The 20,864-nt window shown below is 41.8% G+C and overlaps 1 protein-coding gene across 8 annotated transcripts in view; it reads left to right on the forward strand.

Annotated features, from left to right (window-relative positions):
• The first annotated feature begins 13,100 nt into the window (after nt 1–13,100).
• RGSL1 (regulator of G protein signaling like 1) overlaps nt 13,101–20,864 on the forward strand; it is a 59,840-nt gene continuing 52,076 nt past the window's right edge. For 5 of the 8 annotated variants that reach the window (XM_059875327.1, XM_059875328.1, XM_059875329.1 and 2 more), the window contains exons 1-3: nt 13,101–13,186; nt 16,537–16,619; nt 20,243–20,317. In XM_059875327.1, the coding sequence (XP_059731310.1) occupies nt 13,174–13,186; nt 16,537–16,619; nt 20,243–20,317 (171 nt within the window). In that variant the 5' untranslated portion in view covers nt 13,101–13,173. The remainder of the gene's footprint in view (nt 13,187–16,536; nt 16,620–20,242; nt 20,318–20,864) is intronic. The other 3 variants (XR_009490750.1, XM_015475254.3, NM_001192209.2) reach the window with 2 other exon arrangements.

Below are 20,864 nucleotides of genomic sequence, written 5' to 3' on the forward strand. Positions count from 1 at the left end.
CAAGAGGAATTGCGGGGTCTTATGGTAGCTCTATTTTTAGTTTTTTAAGGAACCTCCATACAGCTCTCCATAGTGGCTGCGCCAATTTACATTCCCACCAACAGCGTAGGAGGATTCCCTATGAGAGAAAATATTTGATGATTAATTCACACGAAGGTTACTAACTTAATAGGATCTTCTTTGTTATAAGTACTTATGTTTTACTCAGTGATTCTCAAAATTTAGTATGCATAAGAAAATTACCTGGGCTTCCTTGGTGGCTCAGTGGAAAGAATCCAGCTGCCAGTGCAGGAGACATGGGTTTGATCCCTGGTCTGGGAAGATGCCATGGAGCAACTAAGCCCATGCACCACAGGAGCACAGGAGCCTCAACTGCTGAGCACATGTGCTGCAACACTGAAGCCTGCATGCTCCAGAGCCGGCTCCACAAGTCATTTCAGTGAGAAGTGTGTGCACTAGAGAGTGCGCAGCTAGAGAGTAGTCCCTGCTCTCTCCTACTAGAAAAAAGCCTGCATGGCAACGAAAACCCAGCCCAGCCAAAAGCAAATAAATGAATAAAAATTATTTTGAAAAATAAAATTACCTAGGAATTTTTACTGAAATGCTTTTTGCAAGAGATTTCAAATCAGTACCTCTGCATAGTTAAATGCTGCACTCAGTATGCCAGCAAATTTGGAAAACTCAGCCATGGCCACAGGACTGGAAAAGGTCAGTTTTCATTCCAATCGCAAAGAAGGGCAATACCAAAGAATGCTCAAACTACTGCACAATTTCACTCATCTCACACGCTAGCAAAGTGATGCTCAAAATCCATCAAGCTAGGCTTCAACAGTGTGTGAACTGAGGATTGCCAGATATACAAGCTGGATTTAGAAGAGGCAGAGGCACCAGAGATCAAATTGCAAACATCAGTTGGATCATAGGAAAAGCTAGAGAATTCCAGAAAAACATCTACTTCTGCTTCATTGACTACACTAAAGCTTTTGACTGTGTAGATCACAACAAATTGTGGAAAATTCTTAAAGAGATGGGAATACGAGACCACCTCACCTGCCTCCTGTGAAACCTGTATGCATGTCTAGAAGCAACAGTTAGAACCAGACATGGAATAACAGACTGGTTCAAAATTGGGAAAGGAGTATGTCAAAGCTGTGTATTGTCACCCTGCTTATTTAGTTGTATGCAGAGTACATCATGTGAACTGCCAGGTTGGATGAAGCACAGGCTGGAATCAAGCATGCAGGGAGAAATATTAACCTCAGATACACAGATGACACTGCTCTTATGGCGGAAAGTGAAGAGGAACTGAAGACCCTCTTGATGAAAGTGAAAAAGAAAAGTGAAAAAGCTGGCTTAAAACTCGACCTTCAAAAAACTATGATCGCGGCATCCAGTCCCATCTCTTCATGGCAAATAGATGGGGAAACAATGAAAACAATGAGAGACTTTATTTTCTTGGGCTCCAAAATTGCTGTGGGTGGTGACTACAACCATGAAATTAAAAGACACTTGCTCCTTGGAAGAAAAGCAATGACAAACCTAGATGGCATATTAAAGAGCAGAGACATCACTTTGCCTGCAAAGGTTCGTATAGTCAAAGCTATGGTTTTTCCAGTAGTCATGTACGGATGTGAGAGCTGGACAATAAAAAATACTGAGCGCTGAAGAATTGATGCCTTCAAACTGTGGTGCTGGGGAAGACTCTTGAGAGTCCCTTGGACAGCAAGGAGACCAAACCAGTCAATCCTAAAGGAAATCAACCCTGAATATTCTTTGGAAGGATTGATGCTGAAGCTGAAGCTCCAATACTTTGGCCACCTGATGCAAAGAGCCAAATCATTGGAAAAGCCCCCGATGGTGGTAATGATTGAAGGCAGGAAGAGAAGGGGTTGACAGAGGATGAGATGGTTGGATGGCATCACCGACTCAATGGACATGAGTTTGAGCAAGTTCTGGGAGATGGTGAAGGACAGGGAAGCCACCTGGCATGCTGTAGGGTTTGCAAGGAGTCGGACATGACTGAGCAACAACAAAACCTCTGCATAGAACCTATTTGCCTATATAATTTGAAAAAACACTCAAAGTCAAAGGAAGGAACCTCAAGTGGTGGCACTTTAGGTCTATCTGGAGATGAGCAGAAGAGATTCTCAGGAGTGAGCATTTTTCTGGTCATCCTCAAATAATATCAGAGTAATTGGGCTGTATATGTTTACTTGTGAGTCTTAACTATTTATACCCAGAAGAGCACATTTGTTCCTAGTATTTGTATGAAGTTATATATGAGGATGCTTACCTATATTGTGTGTTCTCCCTGCTTTCTCTGAGTACTATCTGACATTCTGTGAATTGGGGAAGGAAGTAAGGAAGGTAGAAATGAGAAATCTGAAGCACAGTCTCTGAGAAGGGAAGTTGCCCAAGCACTGTGCTGGATAATGTGTTTATTTCTTCATCTGGCAATGGTTGATTAGCTATCAGTGAACCAGAGCAGAAGACAAGAACGGAAACCATGACACCCACCCCACTATGATACTGGGTTTTTTCCAAGATCATTTCCCTTCTGTATGTGGATGCTGTGAGCTGAATAGAGAATATAAATAGACTTCAAAAAGTCTACAGGCTCCCTGCAGACTCTAGCGCCTGACGTGACCACACCTGAGCCTCTTGTCTCTGCCTGTGGTCAGACCTACCTTCAGTTTCATGGGAGGCTTTGAGGGTCATCTGTTCCCAGGACTGTCTATCTTCTTCTATGGACTTTATCACGCACGACTCATCTCTAAGGCCTTGATAAGCAACCGCCTTGTCCAGTATCCACCATGCCGTCCCTGGAGCCAAGGAAGATGGGCAAAGCTGCAGCAAATATACTATGTGGGGCTGGTGAAGATATTGAGCAGCTTTATTTTAGTGGCCCAAGAACTGCATAGCGTTCAAGGGCAGTTTGTACTTATCAGCAAGATATTTCATCAGAGAAACTTTATTTACGACAAACAGTGGCAGCATCTTACTTTCTACGCAACCTTCTTCCTGAGTGGATGTGTAGACGTGGTGAGCCAGAACGTGTTGCCCCAAAGGGCTCCTGCCCTGGAGCAAGGTGCCCAGGCACTGAGCGTGTTTCTGATTGTAACCCTAATGGTGTCTCACTTGGAGGACGCAGAAGGAGTGGAGCTATATAGTCACATCCTGTTTGTCCAGGTCTTGTTCCTATTGCTGCTGGTGGTGATCGCAGAGCTGTGGGCTCCCAACTCACTGAGGTTCTGGGTGATGAAGGCTCTTTTGTATATGATTGCAGGCTCTTGGCTGATTCAGATAGGTTTTATGCTGTTCAAACCAATCTCTGGCCACAAATGGATGGATGATGACAAAAATGATATTCTGTTTGTTACCACCTTCTTCTGCTGGCACGTAATTTCCCTTGCCATGCTGATGATCTGGATCTATGGCTTTTCCTTTTGGTGGTATCATTATGTTTCTGTTCAGTTCAGTTGCTCAGTCGTGTCCAACTCTTTGGGACCCCATGAATCGTAGCACTCCAGGCCTCCCTGTCTATCACCAACTCCTGGAGTCCACCCAAACTCATGTCCATCGAGTCGGTGATGCCATCCAGCCATCTCATCCTCTGTCGTCCCCTTCTCCTCCTGCCCCTAATCCCTCCCAGCATCAGTCTTTTCCAATGAGCCAGCTCTTTGCATCAGGTGGCCAAAGGACTGGAGTTTCAGCTTCAACATCAGTCCTTCCAATGAACACCCAGGACTGATCTCCTTTAGGATGGACTGGTTGGATCTCCTTGCAGTCCAAGGGACTCTAAAGAGTCTTCTCCAACACCACAGTTCAAAAGCATCAATTCTTCAGTGCTCAGCTTTCTTTATAGTCCAACTCTCACATCCATACATGACCACTGGAAAAACCTTGACTAGACGGACCTTTTTTGGCAAAGTAATGTCTCTGCTTTTTAATATGCTGTCTAGGTTGGTCATAACTTTACTTCCAAGTCTTTTAATTTCATGGCTGCAGTCACCATCTGCAGTGATTTTGGAGCCCAGAAAACTAAAGTCAGCCACTGTTTCCCCATCTATCTGCCATGAAGTGATGGGACTGGATGCTATGATCTTAGTTTTCTGAATGTTGAGCTTTAAGCCATCACTTTCATCAAGAGGCTATTTAGTTCGTCACTTTCTGCCATAAGTTTGCTGATGCCCAGATCAGGTGAGCCTGGAATGGTTCCTGTCACCTGCACATTCCGGAACATCTGGAGGAGAAGTTGAGGGAAGAGAAGCTGTCAGAAAGGAAGACCAGGTGTCTTTCCTTCAGAAGTTCCAAGGACATATGACTCGCTCCTCTTTCGGTTTCTCTCAGTCTTGTTTGCTAAGCAGTGAGCAGAGAAAAGGCAAATGAAGCCCAAGAGGCCTGTTGCTGTGACCTACACTTTCAACTCCCCAAGTATTTCCGCCATCTCACCTCAGCTTCAGCCAAAGCATCTGCTTGCTGTGCTCCTCTCTGTGTTCCTCACCCCCCACCCCCGCAACCCAATAGAATGTGAAAATAAATGTACTATACCCTGCCTTGGGGTTTTTATAAACATTCCTCACCTACCACATAGAATACCTACCGCAGGTCACTGACATTTAGTAATTAAAATGATTTACAGTCTTTAGTGCAGCATAATAATTTACCTGTCATAAAACTACCCCCTCATCCTTTCTCTTTCTTGATCACTTCAATACTCATACTAAATCTGAACTGATATTTTGACCATCTAGAACTCACAGAACTGTTATTGAGGCCTTTATTTTGATTACTTTATGGTTTATCAAACAGAAAGTCAGATGCTTTTTTTTAAAGCTTTGTTGAGATGTACTTAATATACCGGAAAAAAAAAAGTTGGACATAATGTATACATTTTGATGAGTTTGGCATAAATATATTGTGATACCATCCAGTGGCAACCCACTCCAGTATCCTTGCCTGGGAAATCTCATGGACAGAGGAGGCTGGAGGACTGTAGTCCATGGGATCACAAGAGTTGGGCATAGCAATTAAACTACCACCACCATCACCAAAGTCCACCAAGGCAGTTTCCTCTGCAGGGTCCAGTAGAACAGAGCAGAAGCCTGCACAGAGTGAGGCCTCAGAAGGGTTCGCCTGCTTCCAGAATTTCTCCACCCCCATCTCACCCAGTGTAGTGTGTGCTGGATTCTTCTACCTGGGTAGATCAACCCATTGCTCCGTACATACCTCAACTGATTTCCAAGTAAGACTCACCAGGACCCATTCCTTTTTCGGTCGTCTCGTATAAAATGAAATCCTATGGCTTGTTTATTCTACCCACTTTTTTCCCCCCACTTTTCTTTTTAATCCTCACAAATATTGTATGAGATAGGCTTATAGATGATAACCTAAAACTCAAAAGTCTTAACAAGCTGGCTTAAGGTAGCTAGACATTTAGCCATGTTCACATAATGCTAATAGCTGCATGTCAAAGGGAATGGAATTCTGAGGAGTAGAGTTAAATTATTGGGAACTTGTAAAAGAATGTCTTTAGCCCACCCATCCGGATCTCTCCCTCCCGTCCCCAGAGTATGGAGAATCTAAGCTTCCCTCATTCGTGGTCACAGTTAAAATATCTATGCTTAGATGGCGCAAGGATTCTAGAGAGTCATTATCCTCCCAGTTTCCCCCTTGCTTCCAATTCCTAGGAAAACTAGATGGAGCCTCTTTCCTTCGGCTCTGCCTTATTCTTCCTTGTTAATTTTCTTGTTCAAAAGTTAAGGTGTAACTTCCCTGGCAGCCCAGTGGTTAGAAATTCACCTTCCAGTGTAGGGGATGCAGTTCGATCCCTGGTGAGGGAACTCAAATTGCACATGCCTTACCACCAAAAAAAAGAAAAGAAAAAAAAAAAAAAAACAGAAATAATATTGTAACAAATTCAATAAAGCCTTTAAAAAAAAGTTGAGGTGTAGCAGGGGTAAATTGGCTGTTACAAGCTTCTGCCCTCTGCTTTTAGGGGCTTGTGAGCATTCTGAGAATTGCAAAGGAAGGGGGTACTTTCAGTGTTATTTACAGGGGGCTCAGCGCTGTCTCAGGATAAGGGGGAGGGCTGGTATCCATGTGCTAAACATCCACTGTGCAAGCAGGGATTAGCTCTCCTTTGAAGCTCACACCTTGCACTGGTGGGATGATCTGGTAACCATGATTCCTGCCTGCCCCCACCAGGTGGAGATAAAATATTCTCCAGGCATTAGTCCAGTTTTGTGCTTCTCCTTGCTCCTGGTGACCATGGAGCTCTGCACTTTCCCCTGGAGGTTCTACCCTCTTCCTGGTTGTCACCTCTGGGTCCCTTCCCTTTGTTTTTCACCCACAACCTTGGGTATCTTTTCAGGCCTTGTCCAGCCCTGCAGCTCCTCCTTCCCGTGGCCTAGCTTATACTCCTTCAGTGCCTTGGGGTGGCGGTAGTAGGGAGTCTACTTTTCATCTACGCCCCTTCCTGGTTGGTGGTAAGGTGATTTGGCAAAACTCCATTTTCTACTTCACTTAGGCCTGCTCTTTTCTTCATATTGCAAGTGTATTTTGGATTTTTTTAACCTAAAAATTAATTTTTTTTGGCCATTACAATATGACCTCATCTTGCAGTAATGTCTTTCACTAATTAAGAGAAAAGTTATATATAAGGGCAGACAAGAAAAGCCCAAATATTAATATGTTAAGGTATTTTTCTCTATACAAATATAAAATTTTTGTCTATATAAATGTAAAAGGTTGAGAGATACCAAAGCCACGTTTTGATGTCTCTCTTCTGAGTTTCTCAGATGTTTCTCTTCTGAGTACTTTTGAGGTCAGATACTGATGAGCTCATTTCTTATAGTAAATTAATGCCTCAAATATTATTATGTCTCACAACATGTATCTCTGAGGTGAAATAATAAATATTAGTAGGGGCCTTCAAAGGATTATTTTGAAGGTTTAAATAACCACAAAGGATTATTACTGAGGCCTGATAAAATGGAATGGGCAGGCCTGCTGTTCAGGTGATAAGAAACTTTCTGTATTCCTCATATCGTGGTAGGTACGAGCACTCTGATAGTAACCCTAATCACGGCGGAATGCAAAATCGATTGAAGAGATCTGGAAAAAAACAAAAGACTCAAATAGAATTTTGGAGAGAAAGGTGTGATCTTTGCCATTGTCTACCGGAGGGCACCATCTTTCCATGAGCTGGGAAAGGGGCACTTGCTCTCTGTTTGTACTGTAATGGCCACCCACTCCAGTATTGCCTGGAGAATCCCAGGGACAGAGGAGCCTGGCAGGCTACAGTCCATGGGGTCGCAAAGAGTCAGACACGACTGAGTGACTAACACATACATCAATTTAAAAGAAATGAGGGAGGTGTAAAGAAGAAGGTAGAAAAATGTATAAGCGAGTGTTTTGCAAGCTTAAGCATCATGAAGGTCTATTTGTTTCCTATTAAACTTAGACGTGTGGACATGAATGAGCATAGATTCAACATAGATGTAGGGTGTATATGTATAGGTCTATATACCTAGATACACAGGTAGATAGATATATAGACATATGAATATCTATGTAGACATACATAGATACAGGTAGATATATATATAAATATATAGATATATGTGTGTGTGTCTCAAAAATATAGCAGTGTCAAAACATGTGAGCTAAAATGACTGTTTTTTAAGCAACTCTATAAAAATCATCAAAATGCTTTTTTAGCTCATCACAGAATAGGCATACAATGAATAGTTGACTGAATGTGTAAATAGAGTATCTAGTGTAGGTGTAACATGGATGAAATGTCAGTTTTGTTCCAATCTGGGTTTTGAGGGATAAGCAGGAGTTTGTTAGAGGAGTTCAGGGCAGGCATGCTGAGGTCGCACATTCCTGTACTCATAAGCCTGGTGGTACAGTTCCAGGGATGGAATTTCATGGCCCGATAGTACCAGAGAAAACTACTGAGTTCCTGCCCCACCTAAGAAAAGTAGTTAAGGAAGAACCCTGGAAATTGTCTTATGGAATGCTTGATAATTTACTTTTCAGGTTAATAGGCTATTACAAGGGAGCATGATGCCAAAAACAACAAAATGTTTGGTATTGCTTGTGTTATAATCTGTATTCAATATATTATGGTATATATTTAATAAACTAATTATTAAACTTTTAAACTTAGCATACAAAATTGCTTATAAATATAATTTTACTTTAAATTGCTTTCACTTGTTCCTCATTTTTCAATAAAATAATACTTTGGATAAATTTTCCTAAACAGATACCACTTCCATATTTTGTTAACTAAAGTTTAATAAACTGATTATTAAACTTTTAAACTTAGCGTACAAAATTGCTTATAAATATAATTTTACTTTAAATTGCTTTATAATACTTTGGATAAATTTTCCTAAACAGATACCACTTCCATATTTTGTTAACTAAAATTTCTTAGACATTTCATATTTTGAGTTGAAAATATGATTTCAAAATATCTTTAAATAGCAGGCAGGTTTACAAACCTAACAAATAAAATTCTCCTAAGAACTTAAAAAGGCTCTTGTAAATTTAATGTCAGACTTTAAAATAAATACAAAACAAAAATTAAGCATTTTATTATATAAAAAACAGCATTCACAAAATAGCACACATTTTTTAAAAGTATGTTTACATGTGTTTCTCGATGTTTAATATATTCCAAGATGTTTGTAGCCTACCATGTTTCTTCAATCATCAGTTACCTCATTCATTAATCAGTGTAACAGACACACATGCTCACTCATCTCAAAAGAATTCAGGGTGAAGCTCTTGACAGTTTAATAATCAAATTTATTCCTTAGATTATCACTTCTTTGGAAAAGAGCTAGCATAACCTGGGCAAAAGAAATTCTTTTAGTTCTCTTTCTAAAAGAGTGGCCTATTCAGCACTGATCTATACCCACATTCCTGAAGACACTATGCTTTTAGACTTGCCTTCAATAAAGCTATGTAAAGCCAATCTCTGCTCTGAATCACTGCCCTACTGTCTTCCCCCGCAGCTCAAGGATGCTGAGTACTGGAGCTGTTAGCAACCAAATGGAGTGCTGTCACCCCAGTAACAGCAAGGACTAAAAGCCAACAGTGAATTATGTGCAGTTAGATTCCTGACCCTTTCAAGACCTTAGAATTCCCAAAGTAAAAGGGTGCCAGACGTCTCCCCACATTGTGTGATGCTAAGAATCACCCAAGGTGTTCATTAGACACATTACCAGGTCCCTACTCTGGTAGAAAACCCTGGGTGAGGTTCAAGGGTTTTGTATATTTTACAAGTTCCCAGATGGTTATTATTATCAGGCAAATATAAAATAGACTGTTTTTTAAAAATTATCCTTGAGCTCACATCTCAGCTCTAACATTTCCCAGTTGTGTGTTGGGTCAGATCCAGCTTAACAATGATTTCCCAAAGTTCTGGGCATCTACTTTACTCCAGTAATCTCTGATGAAAGTTTGGAAGACAGTCAGTAAATTCTTGGAAAGATAATGCAAGGTTCTTCCTAAAGCGCAAAATACTTTCTTTTTATTTAAGAGCTTCTAGGTCTGACTCAGGATTGAAAATTGGATGAGGGGTCTAGAATTCTACAGGACAGCTCATTTTTGGGTTTGTATTCATATTAATTCTTTCGCTCAAATTTTTGAGCACTTCTATGTGAAAGAAACTGCTCTAGATGTTTGGGATGCATCATTAAATAAAACAATAAAAAAAATTCCTGCCACCATGGAGTTTATGTTCTCAACTAGAATCTGAGCAAGCTGCCACATATTTTTTCCCAAGGGACTCTATAATCATTAGCCACCACCAAGAACCTGCATGTTGGATCATTCTGATACCCACATGCCATAGCTACTACTATTTTATTTATTTATTTGGCTGTGCTGGGTTCTGGTTGTGGCACACAGAATCTTCAGTCTTCGTTGCAGCATACAGGATCTTTAGTTTTGGCATGCAAACTCTTAGTTTCGGCATGTGGGATCTAGTTCCCTGACCAGGGGTCGAACTAGAGCCCCTATATTGGGAGCACAGAGTCTTAGCCACGGGACCACCAGGGAAGTCCCCATAGTTACTATTATGATATCAACATATACTTTATCTTTGGTGGTTAGCAGCACCACACATTAAAATTGTTGCCAAAACCTTGGCTCCCAGTCCACTGATTCCAAATAGAAATACAGAGACAGAATTTGGAGGAAGTAGAAAAGAGTATCTTTATTATTTTTGCCAGGCAAAAGCGAAACATAGCCTGTTATGTTTCGCTTAATAACTGTGCCACCATCTCTCAGGAATAGGGAAAAGTTTTATACCCTTATGAAGGTCTTGCATTTTTTTTTCTCCTGCAGTTTCAAAATGACCACAGCTAGCATCAGGCAACTCAGCAACTAGGCCTGCTATTCCTGAAGTTATCGGCCCTGGACCTTCTTTCTGAAATGCAGAATGCTGGAAGAGAGTCTAGGGGGAGAAGAATGCCAGGTGCAGAGTATAATCTATATGGAGTCAGAGAGTAATTAGCTTTGTGAAGGACATGTCCAGTTACAAGTGTTTATTAGCAGTAACAGCTAAAGAATAACCAAAATTATTTAACTCTTGCAGGCCTGTTTGGTTGGTATGTGCCAAAGGCGAGTCACTCATTTATGGTTTTGCTTCAACAAAATCAAAGCTAATCTGCAACCACCGCATCTTCTTCCCGCCTTTGCGGCCATCTCCAGTCTGCCACTTCTGCTGGCACCATCACCAGTGAGCATTTGCTGTCATAGGCACCGCCATGCATTAGCTCTCCTTGCCCCTGAGCTTTTGAGTCACCCCTTAAAAATAAAAAGGTCTGGATGGAGGATCTGATTGCTGAATCTAGGACAAGTGTCCAAGTCTTTGCTGCCAGGACAGCAGAGGGGCCGTCTGGTCCCTCAGGCATTTATAGTGGGAGACAGTCTCTCCAAGACTCACAGCTTTTCATCTCAAATAAGCAGAATGGTCAGAGACTGAGTAACCAAAACAAAACTCCACAAAACCCTAATCAATGCACTTATTCTTGACCCCTTCGGTGTTCAAGATCCTCTTTGGGCTGATTTATGTGTATCCCAGGACGGTGTGAGGAGGGATCTAAATGTGGCAAATCAGACCCAATGCTGCTGCTGCTGCGTGGCTTCAGTCGTGTCCCACTCTGTGCGACCCTGTAGATGGCAGCCAACCAGGCTCCCCCATCCCTGGGATTCTCCAGGCAAGAATACTGGAGTGGGTTGCCATTTCCTTCTCCAATGCATGAAAGTGAAAAGTGAAAGTCAAGTCTCTCAGTCATGTCTGACTCTTCGCGACCCTATGGACTGCAGCCTACCAGGCTCCTCTGTCCATGGGATTTTCCAGGCAAAAGTACTGGAGTGGGGTGCCATTGCCTTCTCCGGACCCAAAGCTGGGACTACCCAAAATGATTTGCCTTTCCTTCAAGTAAACATGAGCTTAGTCTTCAAATCCATTTGAAGGCAATAAAAAAATGAGTAACAAAAGTTAATTTCCACATCAAAATATTCTGAACACTTGTCTTACAACAAGTCGTTCTCTGTGAGTAAATTTATGCTGAGTTCCAAATTTCCAACTCGTGACAAATGTTTTAGACCTTGGTACATTGGGAATATGTTAGAAACTTCTATTTTCTCATCATTTATTATTGTTCTTCATCTCTAAGACTCTTTGCATGTGGACAGAAAACTTTCTGCTCTTGTCTTTGAGTTGCTCATGACCCCAGAAGTAGGCCTGGCCCAGTTTACAATTGAAAAAACATTATACCATTTATACCATCCTTGGGCTTCTGGTGTCTCGTTGGTAAAGAATCTGCCTGCAGTGCAGGAGACCTGGGTTTGATCCCTGTGTTGGGAAGATCCCCCGGAAGAAGGCATGGCAACCCACTCCAGTATTCTTGCCTGGAGAATCCCCATGGACAGAGGAGCCTGGCGGGCTACAATCCATGGGGTCGCAAAGAGTTGGACACGACTGAGAGACTAAACACGCACATACTATCCTGAGAAAAATTAAAATGAAAGAATTATAACTTCTTTCCCATATTGCCTCTTGCTTACCTCTGTTTTCTTGGAGTTACTGGCCTAAATGAATGAGAAATTGATCAGGAATACATTCTTGGTCAAAACTGGTCACAGAAAATCTCCAGTTCATTTGTATGCTGTGATTGGATGAAAATGTTGAATAGCTTTGTTTCAGTCTTATAGTTAATTTCATAGATATGTGGGATACCTTTTTCTAAGTAGCTCCTTTCCATACAGATATTGTTTACATCTTACTTTATAACATCTGTGGGAAAGTCTAATTAAACATATAAGGATATACATAAGAAGTAGTGGAAGAAATTATACAGAAAAATACATTGTTGTGAGAAAGTCCCAGGAGAGTTATTTCTAAGCCCATTAAAGTATGTTTTTCATGTGAAAGGAAGGTTTGATTTACTGGCATATTTGAAATAACACAAGCTCTCCAATCAGATAGGCAGAGCCCAATCTCAATGTTGCATTTACTATTTTGCATTGAAAAGGAGGTGATGATAACCCCTATTTTGCATGACTAAGAGTTGAATGAGAATAAAGTACAAACACCTAGTCTAATTCTTCTACATGAAAGCTAATGTGTGTTCAATCTCTTTTCAAACCCACAACCAACCAGAGGAAACTATCTGGAAAAGAAGAGAAGGGGTAGAAAACAGCATGGATATTAGGTTGAATTTTCCAGCTTATCTGAGAGTCAAGTCATTAAATATTTATTGAATACCGGTTAAATTTCTAGAAGGATATTAGATCCAGAAGACACATCAGAAGTTAACAGATTCCTATTCCCTCAAAGAATGAAGTCAAGTTCAAGAGACAGAACTTCAACTCAGGAATTGTTAGACAACAATTAAAAGGAAACTGTCAATGCACGCCAAATAGTATGGACTAAAGCCCTAGGTATAGGAAGAGTCTGTATAGTTAAGGGAATTTAGGAGCTCAGTTAACATAAGATTTATCAGATTGAGTTCTATACCAGAGGTATGGAATCTGGAACCCCTAGCAGGAGGTGTCACTGTGCATTCATAAGGGGCAGGGTTCTGTTGACTGGGGGCTGATTCCACTCCTAAACAATCACAGTAGCAGGAAGAGCAAGGCGACATGAGCAATGCTGGTGAGTCTCTGAAAGGGATGTCTCAGCAGCTTTGAGCACCTCAAATGAGGCAAACCACTCACCTTCGCAGTGTTAACAGGAATGAGTCAATCAGGGACACCACATGTAGACTGTTATTCGTGCCCGTTGTTTTCCTTCTCTCTTTTCCCCTCCCCCCACCCCATGCCATCAGATCTTTGAGGATCAGATAGTGGCCCACTGATAACACAACCAAGGCCACTAGGAGGAATACCTAAGAGGGAAGAATTAACATGCATATAGGCCATTGCATGTCATACCTCCTCCAGGGAGAAGGCTGGCATGAGGTTGGGGGTTATCCAACAATTTCTTTATTACCAAATCAACATCACTATTGTATAGAATGAATGTTGAAAGCCTCAGATTATTCTAAAGTTTGAAGGCAGAACAGGTAAGAATGGAGAAACAGGAATGCAGAAGTATGATGGGGAAGGGGAGTATACGGAGAGCCTTTTTCCTACACCCCATGAAGACTGTATTGTTAATGCCAAGCACTGTCACAGTCCAGTCCCTTGTCACCATCAATGTATGTGTGGCTACAAAAACAGTCGATTGAGAAATTTCTTCCAAACATCACTTTCCTGCGGTCAGATCCTCTCAATAATATGTTCAACAAATCCTTACCAGGCTTTATGAATGACAAACAAATGAACAAGAGTCCAAAAGATTGAAGATCTTCTCTTGAAGGAACAACTCACTAAACACAGAACACTTTGCAAACACTGATAGTGTCTAGAAGAAAAACCATGAACAGACAAAAGCCTCTCCTCTCATGGAGCTCAGTCTGGTGAGGAAGACAGATGCATCAGTGAGTGAAAACAGTGACTTGTTAATTGTTGTGATGGACGTTGTACATGACCATGTGAGGTGACGGGGAGTAGTGATCAGTTTTACTGTTGTGGTACATTCTGCCATTCTTGGTTTACCAGGGAGGTTACATGTAAACCATTTCTTGATAACAATTTGCAAAGCAGCCTGGGGTTGAGAGGGTGTTTCAGGGGATGGGAATGTGGGAACAAAGATACAGAGGTTGGATGTGAGAGTGCATAGCTTGTGCAGGAAAGAGCAATGTATTGGCTGGTCAACAGGAGGCAACATGGAGTGGAGCCTCCCAGGTGAGGCTTGGAAGGAACATAAAAACCAGATTGGGTGAAGCCTCAGATTCTGTACTAAGGAATTTAGCCTTTATCTCGTAGGACAATGAAGAATTGCTGAAGAGTTTTAACAATAATATGGTGGCAGTGATTAGAAATAGCAAGAACATTTGAAGAAACTGATGCAACAGTCTAGATGAGAAATGATAGAAGCCTGAAATAAGAAAGTGACTTTATGGATGGAGATGTAAGAATAGATAACAGAGATACATAAAAGGAGAAAGCACATGCCGCTCTATTGCGTGTGGGAGTATTGAGAGAGAAACAGAGAGAACGAGAAATCAATGATGATTTTCAGGTTTCTGGTTCAGACAGTTGGATGGTGCTTCCAGTAACTGAGACTGGGAATACAGGAAAATGAGCAGGTTGGGAAGAAAAACTATCAGATCAGCTTTGAAAATGTTGAGATGAAAGTGTCTGATGGGTGTCACGTGGAGATATCCCATAGCTCATTTGATACTGAAACCTAGAGTCAAAGAAAGAAGTCTGGACTGAGAACATAGATTTTTAAGTTATCCATGTGGAATAGATTAAATAAATCAGGGAATTATAAAAAGATGTGCAGAGGGCTGAAGAGAGAGACAGAAAAACATAAAAATTTACACTAGATAGCAAAAAAGACATCTGTGGAACAGAGGGCAAAAATTGGCATCTGTTCTATTATAACAATGTTTGACTGTCTGGGTTTCTCTTTCTATTACAAGAAAATAATAACCACCAAAGTATCATTAGGAAAAGCAATGAAGGGAATTGCTTAGTTTTCTTATGTTATTGTAACTTCATCCTGGTGGAGTGACACTTACTCTTCTCATCACACATTTAGCTAAACTGAGAGATAGGTCTAGTGTCTAATATTTAGGTTTCTCATTTTATAAGTCTTTCATTATAAATTTTAGATAGAATAGAAAAATGCTGGGCCATTAACAGGACGATTAACTTACTATTTGCTAGTTAACATTATACACTAAAAAGCATAGAGGATGAATTAGAGTAAACTTAGAGAAGCCACTGGTGGTCTCTATGCTTGGCTTTGAGACAGTCAGCATTTTTTCCTTGTATTAATTTGGGCAGCACAATGATCAAGCTTGAGAGAAATGATAAATATGTTACATAACCAATATTTTTCCAAAAAAGCTCTTTGGGGGTTTTAATGTTGGGCCAAAACCAACTAGTTGAAATTTGACTTGGTTTCTGTAAAGTGACTGCATAAATTAAAGATGGTGGAGTGAATAGTGTAATGTGAGAGTGCCCAGAGCTAACCTCATTTCCGGCCACACTAGGATAACTTAGAACTAGTATAACTTAGAAGATGGGCAATAGTTGTCTTATGCTCTTCCTTGGGAAGAATGTGAAATGCTTGAATTATGGGTGCCCCTCCAGCCAATGAGAGGGGAGCCAAATGGAAAGAAGGCCACGCAAGGAAGTACTGAAGAAATGCTTAGTGACTAGCCAGAGTGGGTGGAGGTAACCAAAATGTTGTGATGTCTTTGTAAATATGGGACCATTGCCTTTTAAAAGAGAACTTAGGTGAATTTGGTCAAGCTTCAGAGGGCAGAATTTCAACAAATGGAAAGAAAATAAAGGAGGACAGTTCACAATAGGAAAGATATTACTAAACTATTTTCAGTTCAGTTCAGTCACTCAGTCATGTCTGACTCTTTGCGACCCCATGGACTGCAGCACTCCAGACTTCCCTGTCCATAACCAACTCCTGGAGCTTGCTCATACTCAACGTCCATCAAGTCAGTGATGCCATCCAACCATCTCATCCTCTATCATCCCCTTCTCCTGCCTTCAATATTTCCCAGCATCAGGGTCTTTTCCAGTCAGTCAATTCTTCACATCAGGTGGCCAAAGTATTAGGGTTTCACTGGAGAAGGGAATGGCAGACCACTTCAGTATTCTTGCCTTGAGAACCCCATGAAAAGAATGAAAAAAACTATTTTATTTCTTCATAAATAGAATGGGCAGCCCTGTAAGGTGGCAAGCTTCCCACAGCTGGGAGTGCTTAAGCAGGGTTGCTGAGGAGGGTTCTGGAAAGGGTGGGAAATTGAGTTGGATGACTTTAAAGGCCATCATCATGTGGAAATTTGCCCTTGTGAAATGATCCATTCAACTGCTTCATTTTCTCATCCTAAATGCAATCTTGCTTATAAGAGTTTTTTTTTTCCCCTATAGAGATAATTGGTTCGACAAATCTTATAATTCTGCTAGAGGATGAAATCTTTGCCGATTTTTTCAACACATTTCTCTCTCTCCCGGTAAGCATTCTCAGACCTAAATCCAAATGTTTCATTAACAGCCAAATAGTGAATATCACTGAGCTGAGTGCCTTTTTAAAAAATAAATAAAAACTTCATATCAAATCAAAACTATTTCAATTTGAGCAAATAAATATGAATCAGAAAATCCTCTAAAATCTCCAGGAGTTCCCATTACTGATACAATCAAATCCCAAATCGCCAGCCTTCTTACCTGTCCATGGTTATCTCAATCACACCCTTTGCTGGTACCCAGTGCTCCCGTGATCCATCTCTACCCTGCAGAGGGCATTCACCTGGAATTCTCTCCCTCCATGCCTCTCCCTGCCTGGGTTCTTAATTTCCATATTTTCACCCACCAAACTCTTAATCATTGTTCAGATAGCTACTTAAATCCTGCTCTCCTTAAGGAGTTCCTAGGTCCTCCCAATCAGAACTTGTCTCCCCCGCCTCTGTGCTCCTTGACACTTTGCTGCTCTCTTGTGTTGTGTGTGTGTGTTTTCTCCACTGGACTGTGAAATTGTGAATTCCTGCAGGACAAGAACCATGGATTATTCACTCTGCTCTACTCCCCTCACTGGGTGTTCAACACATAGCAATTGTTGAGTTGTTAACTGGAAGCAAATCTATATAGCTTTTTAATCTATGCAATCAAAACAGACCTCATACATCAAAATATTTTTAAACCCAGGCCTACACCAATCCTGCATTTTTTTTTTTTTTTTTTTGGTTGGAATATTTGGTTACATCTGAATGCTGGTGCCTTATAAATAGTTGCTCACCTCAGTGCGCCTTTTTCCATGGGATGCTACCTCGTTGAAATTTCATACAACTAGGAAAAAACACTATTATTCCACAAATACCTATTGGGTGGTCATTTTGTGCCAGATGCTAGGCTTAGTACTGGGGACATGGATATACCATTGTGTCTTCAAGGAATTCCCAGTCTAATGTGGAGACCAGTATTTAAGGTGAGTGCAAAAAAGGGTTGTGTGTGACATGATTGACATCTCTAGGAGGTGAGATGGAAGAACATTGGAAGAACAGGCCATTCCTACTTGGGAGAGTCAGAAAGGAACCAATGAAGAGGTGACACAAACCAAGTCTTGAAAAATGACTAGGTATTTGACAACTGGCTGAGGATGAAGATGGGGGGGAAGGGTGGATAAAGAAGCAAGAAGAAATGACTGGAGGACTGAGTAGCAAAAGAAGAAGATGCCTTAGAAATGTGATACGCCAAGAGTTCAGCCAGAAATTGGAGCTTTAGCCTCTCTGCTGCTGCTGCTAAGTCGCTTCAGTTGTGTCCGACTCTGTGTGACCCCATAGATGGCAGCCCACCAGGCTCCCCATCCCTGGGATTCTCCAGGCAAGAACACTGGAGCGGGTTGCCATTTCCTTCTCCCATGCCTGAAAGTGAAAAGTGAAAGGGAAGTCACTCAGTCGTGTCTGACTCTTTGAGACCCCACGGACTGCAGCCTACCAGGATCCTCCGTCCATGGGATTTTCCAGGCAAGAGTACTGGAGTGGGGTGCCATTGCCACTTTGGGAATACTTTGAGACATTTTGATGACCATGGTGAGATAGATACCTGTAAACATGGAAACACAGAAGCATAGATACCCTTAAACATAGAAGCCATTTCCCATTAGTCTCAAAGCTGGTTGCCTAGGTCTCAGTCCCTTCTCCATGACAAAAGAGGACAGTAGCCTAGAATTTTCTATATGATTTTGGATATTCTTAATGCCCCTCTGGATCATGGAAAAAGCAAGAGAGTTCCAGAAAAACATCTGCTACTGCTAAGTCACTTCAGTTGTGTCCAACTCTGTGTGACCCCATAGACGGCAGCCCACCAGGCTCCTCTGTCCCTGGGATTCTCCAGGCAAGAATACTGGAGTGGGTTGCCATTTCCTCCTCCAATGCATGAAACTGAAAATGAAAGTGAAGTCGCTCAGTCGTATCTGACTCTTAGCGACCCCATGGACTGCAACCTACCAGGCTCCTCCGTCCATGGGATTTTCCAGGCAAGAGTACTGGAGTGGGGTGCCATTGCCTTCTCCGAGAAAAAAAAAAAACATCTATTTCTGCTTTATTGACTATGCTAAAGCCTTTGACTGTGTGGATCACAATAAATTCTGGAAAATTCTGAAAGAGATGGGAATACCAGCCCACCTGACCTGCCTCTTGAGAAACCTATATGCAGGTCAGGAAGCAACAGTTAGAACTGGACATGGAACAACAGACTGGTTCCAAATAGGAAAAGGAGTGTGTTGAGGCTGTATATTGTCACCCTGCTTATTTAACTTCTATGCAGAGTACATCATGAGAAATGCTGGGCTGAAAGAAGCACAAGCTGGAATCAAGATTGCTGGGAGAAATATCAATAACCTCAGATATGCAGATGACACCACCCTTATGGCAGAAAGTGAAGAGGAACTCAAAAGCCTCTTGATGAAAGTGAAAGAGGAGAGTGAAAAGTTGGCTTAAAGCTCAATATTCAGAAAACAAAGATCACGGCATCTGGTCCCATCACTTCATGGGAAATAGATGGGGAAACAGTGGAAATAGTGTCAGACTTTATTTTTGGGGGCTCCAAAATCACTGCAGATGGTGATTGCAGCCATGAAATTAAAAGACGCTTACTCCATGGACGGAAAGTTATGACCAACCTAGAAAGCATATTCAAAGCCAGAGACATTACTTAGCCATCTAGTCAAGGCTATGGTTTTTCCAGTGGTCATGTATGGATGTGAGAGTTGGACTGTGGAGAAAGCTGAGTGCCAAAGAATTGATGCTTTTGAACTGTGGTGTTGGAGAAGACTCTTCAGAGTCCCTTGGACTGCAAGGAGATTCAACCAGTCCATTCTAAAGGAGATTTGTCCTGGATGTTCTTTGGAAGGACTGATGCTAAAGCTGAAACTCCAATACTTTGGCCACCTCATGCGAAGAGTTGACTCATTGGAAAAGACTCTGATGCTGGGAGGGATTGGGGGCAGGAGGAGAGGGGGACGACAGAGTATGAGATGGCTAGATGGCATCACTGACTTGATGGATGTGAATTTGAGTGAACTCTGGGAGTTGGTGATGGACAGGGAGGCTTGGCGTGCTGCAGTTCATGGGGTCGCAAAGGGTCGGACATGACTGAGCAACTGAACTGAACTGAACTGAATGCCCCCCTAAGTATCAATAATTTGTACTGTTATTCCTCACCTCCTCAGTCCTCTCTACTTTCTCCAGTTCAACAGGTTAGGCAAATCCAAAGATATTTCTCTTTATGAAAAGGCTTTAAGCCTTTGCTCTAACTTTCTAGGTCCTGGAGAAATGAATAATGCAATACACAAAGTAAACACCTTTCAAAGTCATGAGCTTTGGCCTTTGCACACAGACAAGATAACTCCCAGGTCGGGGCAGGATGGAGCCAAAAGATAAATGAATCTTGTAATTTAATCTTTCTTTGTTGTTTTGCGCAAAGCAAGTTGGTTCACTGGAATAAATTTAAGAATTAATGTCCCTTGAAATAGGAAAGCAGTGGAACCTCTCTTCCCCTGTGACTACAGATGGACCATGACACTTCCACAAAGAGATGCTCTAGACCCCTTTGGCTGTTTCTTAGCTTTCTTTTTCAGGTCTTCGGCCAGACACCATTTTACACTGTTGAAAATTCACAATGGGGCTTGTGGCCAGAAATACCCCACGACTTGGTGAGCATGATTCTCGAATGGTGGATGGTTTGGGATAGGGAAGAGGCAGATGGATTTGAAGTGTGGATCGGGGGAGGGGAAGCGACAGGAGCTCATGACAGGGTGACTATGGAAGAAACTATAAAGCGGGTGAGTAGGACAAACAGAATCAAGCCAGGCAGACAGTTCTCCTTTTTGCATGTTTATTGCTTAGGCAGGCCGTTGCTGCTGAGTTCTTTCCTCTGTATTTTAGTCCATGGTTAGCAAAAGAAGTTAACCTCTCATGTCCACTGTGATGGTTGGGTAGTCGATGCTTGGAGCACTGTGTTGAGAAGAACTCTGCAGGCCACACCTAAGCCAGAAAGAGTCTGGGAATTGATAAGTAATACCTGCATGGATGTGGGAAAGGAAGTGTAGCCCATGGGCCCATAGCAATTATTTGTGTTGTAAAGTAAGCATTAGTCACTCAGTCATGTCTGACTCTGCGAGCCCATGGACTGTAGCCCACCAGGCTCCTCTGTGCTTGGGATTTCCCAAGCAAGAACACTGGAGGGGGTAGCCATTCGTT

Source organism: Bos taurus, chromosome 16 (genome assembly GCF_002263795.3).
Source record: "Bos taurus isolate L1 Dominette 01449 registration number 42190680 breed Hereford chromosome 16, ARS-UCD2.0, whole genome shotgun sequence".
Lineage (NCBI taxonomy): Eukaryota > Metazoa > Chordata > Mammalia > Artiodactyla > Bovidae > Bos > Bos taurus.